This window comes from Nomascus leucogenys, chromosome 21 (assembly GCF_006542625.1).
Source record: "Nomascus leucogenys isolate Asia chromosome 21, Asia_NLE_v1, whole genome shotgun sequence".
NCBI classification, from domain to species: Eukaryota; Metazoa; Chordata; class Mammalia; order Primates; family Hylobatidae; genus Nomascus; species Nomascus leucogenys.
In genome coordinates, this window is record NC_044401.1 from 72,894,719 (window position 1) to 72,909,992 (window position 15,274).

The following is a 15,274-nucleotide window of genomic DNA, read 5'->3' on the forward strand; positions in this document are numbered from 1 at the left end:
GTTAATTAGATGCTGGCTGGATCTACCTGGTGGAAGGTCATAGAACCAAATACCCACTGTGGTGCATTTCTCGCCTTCCTGGTGTTGCTTCTTGATCCTGGACAAGGTGGAAAAGAGATTTCACAGAAATCTTTCATTTCACTTTGCCAGCAAACTTGTAAGGTCATGGTGGTTGATATTTTCAGTTAGCATAAATAAACAGAGGTCACCTGTGAATAAATGGCAGGGTGAAGATGACCCACCAAGCCTTAAGCTTAGTTCTTAGTTCTTAGTTCACTCACTTAAGCTTAGTTCTCAATTATCAACTCCCAGAACTGTCATCTTGACATTACAGTATACTTTGATCCTTTCTGCCTCATTCTCTGTTCACTTCTAGTTTGGGCCAGTTGTTAGCTTGTAGCAATATCACCTATCATTTCACTATGGGTTCCTAAAAGAAGAGTCATCAGTATAGAACTTTTTTGATGTTTCTTAGGTTCTTCAACTCCTCCGATTTTAAGAGGGTATGGTATGTTTAGGATATTGTTTCCTTTGCTGCTTAGATACTATGTCAGATTGTCTATTTGTAAGAGTCTTTTTGTGTGTACTTTTCTGAGGTCTCTGTCATCACAGTGGACTTTTCAAATGAATGACAGTACGTATTTCACACATTTCCTGGACAGTGTGACAGGCTCATTTGACTATCGTGCATTCTGCACTTGGGTATAAATTTTTTTTTCAGGGATTATTTTAAAGTTTCCTTTTCATGATATCTAGTTTTCTGAAAGCTCACCTTGAATTTAACTTCTATGGATTATTCTTATAGGTCAAAGTAATATTTGGATGATTTACCCTCTCCCCCTCCCTGGCTAAAGAAATTCAAATTACTGTAAGAGAAGAGATGACTAACATAGATGGAGAAATTTGGCATGTGTTTTTCTTTTTTATAACTAGGGCATTTTATGTGGAATATTGGGGAGGGCCATGGAATTTAATCATCAAAATTATTATTTCTCCTATAAATGGAGATTTTCACAATGAAATTGTGAAAGAAAGGGTGCTCTCTACAATGTTGTATTTTTCTTTAAAAGCATCTGAGATCAAGTTTTCCATAGCAATAATATTTTATTCATCAACAATAATGAAATGTCTTTCTAAACACAAATAGTGGACTTCAGATCTCACAGACACCAATTATCATTCTGCACAGAGAACATTCTAAATGTCAGAGAGATGATCTCAGGAATTTCCCCAGCAAAGGTCGCTCATTTCCTACTCTACAAGTCATTTCTTTGGCACGCCAGTGTGACAGGCAAACTTGTGAGATTGAGTTAGCTAGGTCACTCAAAACTGCCGCTATAAAGAAGTGATGAGAAGTCTATTGCTATCAGGTAAATCCCATTAAACTCAAATGTATCCTAAACTATTAAGCACTATTAGATTGTTAGAAGGAACAGGAGTGGGTTGATTGAAATAAAGTCTGTCCCTTGCAAGCTTTCATCTGGATTTATTGGAAAGGACTTTGGGAAGTAATTTAAGGAGGGCTAACAAATTGCTAACTGCAGAGTATGGAGACGGTAGCAGGGCCCTGTGAGACAGTCAAATCTGATGCACTGAGATGACATGTTTGACCCATGGTAATGGTGATGGTGAATGTGCACGTAGGTTCTTTCGGGTTTACAAAGCACCTTCATGTACATTATCCCAGCCACCCTGGAAGCTTGTGTTTTGCTAATATCTCCGCTTTACCCACTCAGTGTGCAAGCTCATTTGAGGTAGAGATCTTGAAAAACACTGCTGTTGTTCCTCTCACACCGGTGATGTGTTTGGGCCACATGCTTGAATAAAAATATCTAGTACTTTCTCTTCTGTGAGTATTGTAAAGGATCTGCTCTGATGGCATGTCTAAGTGTGTGAAATAGTTGGGCGGGTTTTAACAAATAATGAATAGCCCCAGAACAAGATTTTTTCCCCTTTTTGAAAATTTGAAGAATGAGCCCATGGCCTAGTATTGTGTTGTTTTTAATGTTTTCTTTTCTTTTTTTTTTTCATTTTATTAATAAACCCATCTTTGGGGAATTAAATGTAGTTATTAAGTTAACTACATTAAATAGATAACTTTTTATCCAGGAAAAAACAGAGCGTAGAGATTAATATCACAGTCATCTGTGGGTCCAGTGTGAAGAAGTTCCAACTACTATTTTCTCAGATTTGCTCAGATCATTTTAAAATAAAAGACATAAAGTGTAAGTGATGAAATTGAAGTCTGTTGTTGTCTCATCAGAAAATCCATGATCCCTTCTGACCCTTTAATATAGTCGGTGTCCTAAACTTGGCATGTCACCTTCCAAATGGTTTTGATATATCCATGTATGTATCTTCCTAAGATTGTTTACTGTTATTATTTTCTGTTTAAGTGTGCATAAATACTCTTGTGCGTTCCTCTTATTCTACCACTTGCTAGGGTTTCCCCTATGTTTTGCTTTGTAAATATATTTGCATTGACATATTTCAAGAGCTGGTTCATTCATTTGAACCATTTTACAGTATTCCATTGGACAGACAACATCTTATTAATCCTTAGCTTTAATGTCTTTGGTTTTTGTTACTTCTATGTAGCATCTCTGTAATCAAGGGAGGCCTTGCGTTCTCTCCTAGGAGAGAATCTCAGGTAGGCCACTGTAGCAGATAGAGGTACTGCAGCCTGTTGCCCCCTGAGATTGATATTAAATAATGGAAGAAGGTTATAAGATCAAAGGCCCAGCAGCTCTGATGTGGTGGAATGATGTGCAGAAATGTCAATAATTAAATGTAATACAAAGGCCATGTCCTAGTTCATTTTCTGTTGCTTATAAGAGACAACCTGAAACTAGGTCATTTATAAAGAAAAGGAGTTTATTTCTTACAGTTATGGAGCCTGAGGAGTCTAAGGTCAAAGGGCTGTATCTGGTGAGGGCCTTCTTGCTGGTGAGACCTCTTCTGCGTAGTCCCCAAGGGATGCATGGTAAAGGGGCTGAGAGTACTAGCTCTCATCTCTCTTCTTTTTCTTATAAAGCCACCGATTTCACTCCTGTGATAATCCATTAACCCATTAATCCATTCATCCTTGAATGGATTGGTCCATTCATGAGGGCAAAGCTCTTATAACCCAGTTACCTCTTATAGATCCCACCTCTCAATACTGCCACATTGGAGATTAAGTGCCGTATGAGTTTTGGAGGGAAGAAACATTCAAACAATAACAGGCCAGTTTGGGCAAAAGATTTGAGGTTAAGATTGTTTTTAAAGAAGTGCCTTTTTTATGACTAGCAAGTACATCAGATTTACCACGTGCATATCAACTAACATTGTAAAGAGTGTGTGTGTGCAATACTAGTTTTTTTTTTTTTCCTTAAACCCACATCTAATCCACAAGTAAGCTTTACCTCATCACCAAACTTTATCCAGAATCTCCTCATTTCTTTCTGTCCCCACCTCTACTGCCCTTCTCAATAGTCTAGTTGAGGGATCAGCACACTGGCCTGCTAGCCAAATAAAGCTTTATTGGGACACAGCCATGCCCATTAATTTATTTATGATTGATGGCTAGTTTGCTCTACAAAGGCAGAGTTGAGTAGTTGCAACAGAGTCCACCTGGCCTCAAAGCCTATAATATTTACTATCTGGTTCTTTATAGAAAAAGTTTGCTAAACTTAATCTGGTTTAATGCAGTTCTCTCCCAATTGGTTTTATTCTCCAAACAGAAAACAGTGGCTTTTCTAAAACCTGAATTTGATCTTCTCACTTCCCTGTTTAAAACTGAGTGAATGAAGTCTAAACTCTGGATTTACCTTACCAGCACCTGCATTATCTGGTCCCTGCTGGCATTTTCGTGCTCCTCTGTCACCATACTCCCTTGTTCGTGCACGTGCCAACCCCTTTCCTGCCCCAGAGCCTTGGAACATACTGGCCTCTTAGCCTGCTATGCTTTGCCTCAGTTCCTTCACAGGTATACCTGTTTTCTGTCTCCAGGTTTCTGCACAGATGTCATTTCTTCAAAGGTGACCCCTCAGTCTAAAATTGGCCTGCACAGCTCATCATGTGTCTTTCTTTTCTTTTTCTTTTTTCTTTTCTTTTTTTTTTTTTTTTGGAGATGGAGTCTTACTGTGTCGCCCAGGCTGGAGTCCAGTGGCGCATTCTCGATTCACTGCAACCTCCGCCTCCCAGGTTCAAGCTGTTCTCCTGCCTCAGCCTCCCGAGTACCTGGGATTAAAGGTGCGTGCCACCACACCCAGCTAATTTTTGTATTTTTAGTAGAGACAGGGTTTCACCATGTTGGCCATGCTGGTCTTGAACTCCTGACCTCAGGTGATCCATCTGCCTTGGCTTCTGAAAGTGCAGGGGTTATGGGTGTGAGCCACTGCACCCGGCCTCATAATGTGTCTTTCTTTTCCCTCATGGCACTTGCTACTCTGTAATTACAGTCTTCATTAATGTGTTCATATATTTCTTCCCTACCTCTCCTCCTAGGGCAAAAGCTTGGTGACCATAAAGAACTTGTCTGTGCTGATTACTGCTAGATCTTGGATGTCAAACACAGTGACCACATTATGGATGCAGTGGAAAATTGTTAAACGAATGAACAAAGTATAGGTTCTGCCAGTTTCCTTGGTAGGAGTTAAATGCCAGTATATGTTTATATTACCTTAATTTGTTTTCTTTATCTATAAATAAATCTTGCCTACTTCTGTTTGCAGGGTAAAATTAAGGTGATTTTCTTCTGCAACATGATTGAGCTAGCATACTCTCCAGGAGGGAACAGACAGGCATTCTGAAAGGATGTTCAGTATTTTTAGAGCCTTTTATACATTTGTTTCTACTGTTGTGCTAATATGCTAATGTTTATCAAGGTTGTATTTTTTCCCTCCCTTTCTTTCTTGCTGCTGGCAGAGCAGCAGTATAGAGTTATGCAGCAAACCCTCCTTTGGGCATTTGTCCTTACTACAAAGTGTTTTACATTTCTTTGCTCCTTAAAATATATGCTGCTTTTCTGCTGAACCTAGGATAAAAAGAACAAGGCAGTATCTTTGCGAATCTTAATTCTTTTGAGTTAGTGAAACCCATCCAGCAACCTCTCTTTCACACCTTCCCATTTTCCCAGTGAACCTCATATTCGATACAGCTCTGTACCTTCCTGCAGTGAAGTCTATAAACCAGAGCCTCCTGCTTATTCTCTTGCCCCAGTTGACTTCAAGGCTCAGGGCCCGTGTTTGTGCACTGGGAGATGATACACCAGCACTGCCTCATTAAAGGGCACGGGCTCCTCAGTCAGACATACCTGTATTTAAAATATGGCTTTGCCTCCAACCAGCTGTGTCATCCTGAGCAGGCACTTAGTTACTCTGATCCTTCATTTGCTTATCTGTAAAATGGGCTTCTGCTGGTATCTTCCTTTATTTGGAGAATTTCACGAGGTAATGCTTTCCAAGTGGAATAACACAGTTTCTGGAATTTCATGGGACTCAGAAATGTTCACTAATATTTGATTTGGATCAACAATGTAAGACTTTGCCAAGGCACCCCAAGAAGAATGAATTCTAAAATAGCAACCTGTTATGATCCAGTTTCTGGATAATCTGAAAGCTCAACTGTCAATTCTTTTTTGGAACTACAGGTGATTTTACTATTATTATTTTAAACTGATGCTGCTTGCTTTACTGCTGGAGGCCTTAGATAAGACACGTGGCACTATCAGAGGTGCGTTGTCAATGGAACAAAAATGGCCTCAGGCGCTGGTCCGATCCTAGTCTGATGTTCTATGAAGAATAACTCAAGTGTTGTTTCTCTTGATGCGGGAAATTGAAAGTACTTTTCTTCTCTAGCCATCCACTCTAATTAAGTTTTACATCCCTTCAACACTGGCTTTTCAGGTACCGTATCATCATTATTATTATTACCAATTTGTCAGCCGCTTTATTTTTTCATACTTCAATGGAAAACAGTAATTTTAGGTCAGGAATGGCAGTATAGTTTTTGTCTGTGGTTGTTCCAAGTATAGTTTTTAATTGACACAGCATTTACAGAGTGACTAAAAAGAGAAAAAGTCAGATGTGATAATAGAAAGCTCATGGGTTTTTTTTAGGCAGGGGGACCTGGGTTCAAATCATAACTCTCTCTTAATCAGCTGAGTGGCCTTAAACAAGCTACTTAACCAACCTGTCTCACCTTTAGACTTCTTCTGTGAGATGAGGATAACCTAGTTCAAGTGAGATGAAAAGTAAATTTACTTATACTAAGTAGCACATTTTTTCTTTTTGAGACAGAGTTTTACTCTACCGCCAGGCTGGAGTGCAGTGGCGCGATCTCGGCTAACTGCAACCTCCGCCTCCGGGGTTCAAGCAATTCTCCTGCCCCAGCCTCTCTGTAGCTGGGACTACAGGCACGCGCCACCACGCCTAGCTAATTTTTGTATTCTTAGTAGAGACGGGGTTTCACCATGTTGGCCAGGATAGTCTCAATCTCTTGACCTTGTGATCCACCCACCTCGGCCTCCCAAAGTGCTTGTATTACAGGTGTGAGCCACTGCGCCTGGCCCTAAGTAGCACATTTGAAGATGCTTTCTGAATGTGAGATTTTTCTAGTTCTTCCTTTTGCAAATTACTGTTCTTTTTCTGTGATTGTTGAGTGACTCAAGTATAGAAGTTCCATGATTAGAGTTTAAAAATACCTCCACAAATGTATTTAAAACAATGAGCAGGGCTCAGTGGGCACTATTAAAGCAAAATTATTTATATGATCGCCTACTATTTTTATCTTAATGATTGTGAGGTGTCTACTTGTTACACCTTTCCTCCTCTTTTATATTTCTGGATTAAATAATAATAGCTAACTTTTTTTGGGTACTTGTCATGGGCACTGTTCCAGTTTATTTGCATATATTAACTCATTTAATCTTTACAACAGCCTTTGAAGATGGGCCTGTTAGTATCCTCTATTTTATAAATGAGGAAGTGAAACTCATGTCAGCTGCCGTTTCTGCCATCCATAGGGTAGGTAGGATCTCTCTGTACCCCTTCTAGAATTTAAGAACTCAGCCACTGGGGGCTAATTAATTGGTTAATTCATTTTCTTACAGTGTGCAAAACAGGGAGAACCCAAGTGGAGAGTGGTGAAGAGTATTGCAGTGCTAAACAAAAGTGCCATTCTGTTTTCAAAGGTGACTTCCAGTGAAGACTGCTCTTTAGCGTGAATGTGGAGGGAAAAATAACAGTGTCAGTACCCACAGTCCTACTCTTCCTTCTACATCTGACATTATTATTTTTTTCCTTTCCATAGGCTTAGGCTTCTAATCCCAATGGTTACTTTTCTTACCTATTCTGTAGCATGTTTTCATGCTGAAAGAGAAGTTGACATGCTGGTGTCATCATATTAAGGCCTAAACAGAACAGCATTATTGGTATTATTATTTTTCCTCTTACAAACAGGATTCCACTTAATCTCTTTTATGGGATGGCACAGTTAAAGTGCCTTCTTCATCAGAGTCTGTTTTAAACAAGCAGGCCTTTTATTTTATGACACTTATATTGAGACACATTGAGTTATATCTGTCTTTTCATTTGCACCAACACGTTTATTTGAGGCCTCATATTTCCTAGGTAACGTGACTAAGGTAGATTTATCGGTGCTAATTTGCATACAGAACAACACTGGCAAAACTAAAATATAACAAACACATACTAACTTTTGACTTGCCACAGCCCACCAAGCATCTGCCTTCGTTGCCATGCCTGTAATGAGAGGGAAATATATTTTCCTCTGAGTTTACAGCTGATTCCTTGTTTGTATTCCACTGTCGTCACTGCTGTTGAGAGCTCGAAATGAGGTTTAAGAGCCTCTTCATATCTAACAGCAGGAGTTTATATTAAAGGTGGTAGTTCTGTATAACAGAAAATGCGGCTTTTGCTCACCCACCTTGATTTCATACCACATTTGAAGAACCCTGCTACATTTAAGTAAGGGGCAAGCCGTTTGTTTTGCAGACAAGTTAATAAGAGACTTAAGGCTACACCATTGTGTTAAAGCCTGGCTTTTATTTCCTTTTATCAATGTTACTTTTAAGTAGATTGATATTTATGGCACAAATAATAAATGAATTTATTTAAAAATTCATTATTAAAAAAAATTTTTAAATTATAGATTAGGTTGAAATTTCTTGGTCTGCCCTTCCCAAGTTTACTGGCAATAGCTTGGTGAACATCATCTGGATCTTTTCCTATACATTTACTTATGCATGTATCTGTCCTTAGAAGATACACATTATTGCTTCATGTGTGAACATGTGTGTCTAATATATGTTCTTCTGCTGTATATATTGTTCTACAACTTGCTGGTTTCTTTTAGTCTTGTGCCTTGTAGAATAATCAATGCTACCATGTTCAGACTTAATAGGCTAGATTAGTCAATGCTGTTATCATGAGTTATTCCTAAGATCTCAGTGGTTAACAGGTCAAACGTTTATTTCTCAGTCATGCATATGTGGGTCAGGTGACATCTCCCATGTTGTAACCCTTACAATCCAGCCTAATCTCACCTGTGAGTCCACCATCTCCACATGTGGCTTCCAGGTCCTTGTAGCCAACAAATAGGGCTCTGGAGGGTTGCACATGGTCTCTTAAAAGTTTTGGCATACTAGCTACAAGAGAACTGAGAAATGTAGGGGTACACATAGTTACTTGGTGATACTGTGTTGCCATAGATAATGTTAAGTAGTTCACACAGTCAGAATATATTATAGTTTGTTTTACCCGTCTCCTATTTTATGGGCATTTGGATCATTTCCAATCGTATCCTTTTGTTATGTACAATTCTCCAGAGAAGATCCTTGCATGTATCTCTGGTACATGTTTTGCTAGGATAGATACCCAGGAAGCAGACTTCCCAGGTCAGAGAATGAGGGTGCTTTAGTTTTCATAAACAAAGTCCAATTGTTTTGGAAGGTGGTTGCACCAGTGTTCTGTTGTAAGGATAGTATCTGAGAAAGTGCATTTCACCAGACCTTCAACAACAATAGTATCAGATCTCGTGTGTGTGTGTGTGTGTGTGTGTGTGTGTGTGTGTGTTTGTGTTCAGTGGCATCTTCATTCCTTTGGCAAAATGGCTTCTTCTGTTTTGTTTGAATTTCTGTTTTCTTGATTACTAGTAAGTCCTGGGCTCTTTCTAATACTGCTTTATGCTGCCTTCCCAAGTGTGCAGTACTAGTGTGCAAAGTCCGGCTGAAGAAGGATGGAGCAAGTCCAGAGCCAGTGGGTAGATGATTTTCCCTTTCGGGGTGCCCAGCTCAGGGACATTTCTTTTGATATTCTGTATTGATTCCCCCACGTCCCCACCCCAGGTGCTTTTTCTGTTGTCTCTACACCTCTAATTTTAAAACCATGGGGCGAAGGATGATTTCTTGGGCATGTCATTTTTTTTTTTTCTGTGTAGCTGTCTAGTTTTGTGCTTGGAGTTTTTATGTCAGTTTTTACCCACTTAGCCACTGTCCTGTTATCTCCTGGTTCCCTTTGTCCCCTGCCTCATTTTTCATTCTTTTTCTGAAGCTTCTGCCCCCCTGTTCCCATAGGCCCTTCAATCTTTATGTGCTGCTTTTCTTCTAAGTTGCATTTTTCCCCTTCCCCTCCAAGCTTAGAAATGCTTGCTCTATCAAAGAAACGCAGGAAGGAAGGGAATGATGGCAAGGATATTGTACGAGTCCAAAGGGAACAAAACCTAGGTGCCCACCTACCCTAGCTAGTTTAAGAATGTGATGCTGTTGCTAAGATGGTCACTTTGCCAAAATCCATGTAAAGGAAGGAAAAAAGCTGGGAATTAGTCCAGCTTTCATCAGGCCTCTGGCTTACTATATGATCCCTAGGCAAGACACTTTCCCTCATTAGGCCTCCAGGTTCCTGACTGTAAACTGAGGCAATTGGACCCCAGTGGTCCCTTTATATCTTGAAACCCCAGTATTTGAAAGATGTGAGTAACTGGGAAACTTCTCTAGTATAGGGTCCCAAAGACCTTTTTAAAAGTGGATCATTGCCATTCCCCTTCACCTTCAGCCTGTGAAGCACTGTGTCAGTAAGGGCCTGTTGGGAAGACAGGGATTCTGGGAGATCATTTAATAGAATTTAACAAAGGGTAGGAAAGATTGTAAGGCACATAGGCTGGGGAGGCAACACAGAGATGGATGGACAACAGCAGGAATCTTCCGTGAGCCATAGGAGAGGAAGGAAGTGGTGTTGGCAGAGTCTAGGGCCAGCTGTTGGAAGCAGAAATCACAGCAGGGGCGATAGTGGGAGCTGGAATGTGGAAGAAAGGGCTGTCTGGAGAGACCTAGAGCTTCAGAGGAGATGCTGTTACACCCGCAAAGAGGACAACAAAGCCTGGTGTCTTCCCCCTACTGTTCAGTCTCTGAACAGAGTCTCAAATTTAGGCAGAAGAGCCTGTGGAATGGTCCTGAGGGCAGGCTGGCAAATGACTGGCAGAAACAATCGAAAGGCACTGGGGCAGATGATCTTTATACTCCATTCTATTCCTTGCATTCTAGAATTCGTGGATTATCTGAGACATTTTTCATGTCTCCTGCAGCAAAGATGTTATTTTTAGGGTCACAACAGGTAGTTCTTCCTAGGAGTTGAAATAAACTTCTACCATTCTAGCATCTTAGGACAACATCTATTCACGTCTCCACCTCCCTCCCTCCCAAAGCCTGGAGTAGTTACATTTTACCTTACATGAGCTCTGTCAGCATTTCATGAAAGTCATATTCCTGGTAGACTTTTGACGAAAGGGACACTATTTTACTTGTCTCTTATCTCAGTCTGTATCACCACAGAGCCTCTGGGACCAGAATACAAACACAGGGAACCAACAGTGTTACCCAACTGATTCAGAAGTTTTACTGTTTCAGAGTAACTTGTGATCTTGGGCAAGTTCAGCCCGTTTCCTAATTTGTAACATGGCTTTATTGGTCAGTAAAGCCAACTGGGCAAAAGGGTTGTGCAATAGTAACAAATAACCCCCAGAATTTCAGTGGCTAAGAATCCACAAAGGTGTATTTTTTACTACACATTTATGTGAAGTCACTTGGTGTATGTCCATCCTTACGCTAGTCCCTGGCTGATAGATAAGCTGCCATCTTGAATGTTGCCATTCCCCATATCTAGAGAGGGCAAACTTCGATGGGGTGGGAGGGATGGCAGTTAAACGTTGGCTTGAACGTGTCACACAACGTATGTACTCACAACTTACTGGCTGGAACTAGTTAATTGATATGATACTGTGATATAATTAAAAAAATACATATTTGGTCTTTACCCCTGGTTCCTGGCACACAGTTCCTAAGACCCTTGGGATATCTGAAGTGATGAGTGTCCTTTGTACCCTAATGAGATGATTAGTGGTTGGAGTCCACTAGGTAGCTTCAGGATTGTGACTGGTTACTAGAAAGCCCAAGGCATAATTAGAGGGTTGAGACTTTCGCTCCCATCCTCCCTGTCTCTGGGGAAGAGAGAGGGACTAAAAGTTGAGTTAATCGCCAATGGCTAATGAGGTAACAGTCATGCCTATGTAATAAAACCATAAAACCTTAAGAGGGTAAGGTTTGGAGAGTGTCCAGATTGCCAAATATATGGCGGTATCTGCAAGGTGGTACCCCCAGAGAGGGCATGGAAGCTCCATGGACATACCTTGTTATGTACACCTCCTCCATCTGGCTGTTCACCAGTGTCTTTTGTCATATCCTTTATAAATAACTGGTAGATGTCAGCAGTGGTTTTTGTGAGCTCTGTTAGCCATCCTATAAAATTAATTAAACCCGAGGAGGGGGTCTTGGGAACTCCCAATTGATAGCTGGTTGGTCAGAAACACAGGTAAAATAACCTGGGGTTTGTGCCTGGCATCTCAAGTGGGTATAGTCCTGTGGGACTGAGCCTCTAACCTGGGGGATCTGATGCTAACTCTAGGTAGTAGATACGGCATCACCTAACTTCAGCTGAAGTAAGGAAGTGCCTAGAAGGAAGAAGACCGGGGATATTTCTTGATTTGCACTAATGACAGCTACAGAGAGAAATAATAATTCTTGACATTTCCTGATTGTTTTAACCATGAAACATGAATATTTAATATAATGCCTAGCTCATAAGTGCTCAATTAATAGTAGATGGAACTATTATTGTTATTATTATTCAGCAGTTTATATTACATTTCCAGCATACTTTCTACCTTCCATTTGCATAGCAGATTTCTCCTCACCCTTTTTTACGACTGAAAATGCAGAAGTAAACATAAATTATTCTTCTGTAGATGTATCACTTTTTTTTTTTTTTTTTTTTTTGAGACTGAGTCTCACTCTGGCACCCAGGCTGGAGTGCAGTGGCACAATCATAGCTCACTGCAGTTTCAGCCTTCCAGGCTCAAGTTGTCCTCCAGCCTCAGCCACCCAATTAGCTGGAACTATGGGCATGCACTACCACACCCAGCTAATGTTTTCACTTTCTGTAGAGGCAGGGTCTCACTCTGTTTCCCAGGCTGGTCTTGAACTACTGGGCTCAAGCAATCCTCCTGCCTCAGCCTCTCAAGATGTTGGGATTACAGGTGTGAACCACTGCACCTGCCCACACCCGGCTACAAATTCTTAGTAAGTGGAGTTGTCTTGAAGTTTTAGAGCCAGTCACGGCCCTAGTCTTCCAAGTTTTGGATTGACAAAAATAGGTGATTATTCTGTAGAAGAATTCCTTTGTGGAGTGATAGACGAGTGTCATCAGTGGATTTGGAAATGTGCTCACTGTCCTGGTTTTCAATTTCAGAGCAACAGACTTTAAGCTGGCTTTCATTTGAGTCAGTATGGAAACAGTCAATATATGCTATATGTCTGTGAAGCTGGCCTCTGGATCAATTGCAATTAGTTTCCAGCAGATTGCATTAACATATCTAAAATTAATACGGCTAGTGTTCTGATGAAAAGGAATTGACCACAGCCACAGTGTGGCTGTTTTTAGTCTCCCTCAAATGCTCTTTTCAAACTATATTTTTTCTTCTTTGTTAATGGCTTTAAATTGGTACGTCAACGTAGACATAATCTATTGACTGTTCCTATTTGCCTTTTAAGAGTGGTCCTAGATAATAGCACACAGCTAATGTTTAATGTTTTCTTTCACTAAGGGGCTTTTTCGCTAAATGCCTTAAACTTGTATTTTTCTTTGTATGTTATGTAACACGTTATTAAGACTATAAAGCCTTTGAGTATGTTCATTTACAGAATTTTGTGTTTTTCAAATTACTAATGTTTCATCAAGACTTAAAAAGTAAGATTAAGAAATAATGTGTAGTTAAAAAATAATATACAGTAAATGATGTGAGCATTGCTTGTCTGACAATTTATTTTTATCCCAGTATTATTTATTTCTAAAGAAGAAGTATAGGCAATTTCAATATTTAAAGCAAAACCAAACCATCATTACCAGCAGCTACAAGGACAGAACGGAGAGCTATCTTTAGGCTTGATCATGTTGAAATTTGAATTTTTTACCAGTGTGTATACATTATATTATGTTTATTTCAGGTCTTAAGGACTAACTTGTACTTTTTTTATTTTTAGAGGTGGCCAGTTTCTGGGAATGAAAAATTGTCTGTTTCAGGAGACAAAAGGCAAGGTTGATTCATTTGGCCATCTAAGTGGCATTTTTTGGGTGTCTTTCATATGTCAAGCACTGTCACCTTCTTCATAGAGATACAGAGAAGTTTAAGGCACACTTTCTACCCTTTAGTGGAACACAGTCTAGTTGTGGGGGTCTAGAGCTTTGAATCACCCATTTCAAAAGAGCTCCATGAATACATCATAGCTTGGGGATGCCAGAAGAAAATGACATTTTAAGGACACAATAGATGTCCTGAAAGGTAATGGCTCCATGTGATGAAGCCCTGTGGGCCCCACTTTTATGGTCTGTGTGACAGTGACTTGGACATCCACCAAAGCCATGGACAGAAGCCAGTAGGGATTGTATCAGGTGATGTCCACGTACTATCAGTCTTGTGATCCAGTTGTATGATTGATTCTTTTGGTTTGTGCATTAACTATATTGTCATCCTTCCTCTTGTGAGTAGTGTTTCCTTTGCATATGACTCATGGATGGAAAGGAGTTTACATTAAGTGTATTCATTTTTCCTGTTTTTTTTTTCCTTCTTTTAAAAATGGGGCTTACAGATTTGGTAGGGAATACCGTTGATATTATTGGATTAAATGTAAGGAATTTATTTGTTCATGTTATTGTGTCCTTTGATTATGTCCTTTTAATGCAGATAAACACATAGTGCATATTGGAAAACCATTTCTACTTGAAACTTAAGCAAATTTCCTTTAATACACAAGTTGCAGTTTAGGAACTAGTTTAATTAATAGTGAATCTTTCTGGTTGTTGCACTCAGCCTTGGCGCATGAAAGAGATAATCTCATTAAACACACAATGGCCCTATCTAGACTCTGTTAAAAACTATGGTAAAGAAATGAATTAGTCTGTGGCCCAGTGACTTCAGAGTGTTTAAACAAAATTCCTGAAAAACCTTACAATGATTAACAATCTATATACAGTTATTAAAATAATGCTATGCTCTTTATTTATTTGGGGTAAGAGGTGGGGAGCCATATCCACATAATACAGTCCTTAACAGTTTTTAAAATAACTTATTTTGAAATACTTGTAGACTCACAGGAAGTTGCAAAAATAATATAGCAGCCCCATGTACTCTTCATCCAGCTTCCCCTAATGCTGAGACCTCATGTAGTTGTGATATAATATCGAAAGCAGGAAATTGATATTTGTGTATTACTGTTAACTAGACCACAGACCTCACTCAGCTTTCAGCATTTTTAAAAAACCTGTATTCATTTGTGTGTATGTAGTTGTCCTTAACAGTTTTTGTTAAAAAATAATTAGGCATGAATTTAAGTGGATTTTTTTTTTCTTTTGCTTCTCTCAACTCTGGGTTGCAGATTGCCAGTCGACAGTACCTCCAAGACTGGCCATGTAGGTTGACTTTTATTTTATTTGCTATTAATGAATGTTCTTACCTCTCTCCTTCAATTTCTGTAGGCAGTTCAATTAACCTCCAGAAGATGGCTGAACCTGCAGGAATACCAGAGCAAGAAACTGATGTCTGACAACGGAGTGAGAGTTCAAAGATTCTTTGTAGCAGACACTGCGAATGAAGCTCTAGAAGCTGCTAAGAGACTAAGTAAGCTGATTGATAATGGGTGAAGTACACTTGCCCAAATCGGTGA

The 15,274-nt window shown here is 39.7% G+C and overlaps 1 protein-coding gene across 1 annotated transcript in view; it reads left to right on the top strand.

Moving 5' to 3' along the window:
- Positions 1-15,274, top strand: part of SUCLG2 (succinate-CoA ligase GDP-forming beta subunit) — a 286,985-nt gene that overhangs the window by 35,403 nt on the left and 236,308 nt on the right. The window contains exon 2 of the mRNA XM_003279595.3: positions 15,087-15,228. Within this exon, the coding sequence (XP_003279643.1) occupies positions 15,087-15,228 (142 nt within the window). The remainder of the gene's footprint in view (positions 1-15,086; positions 15,229-15,274) is intronic.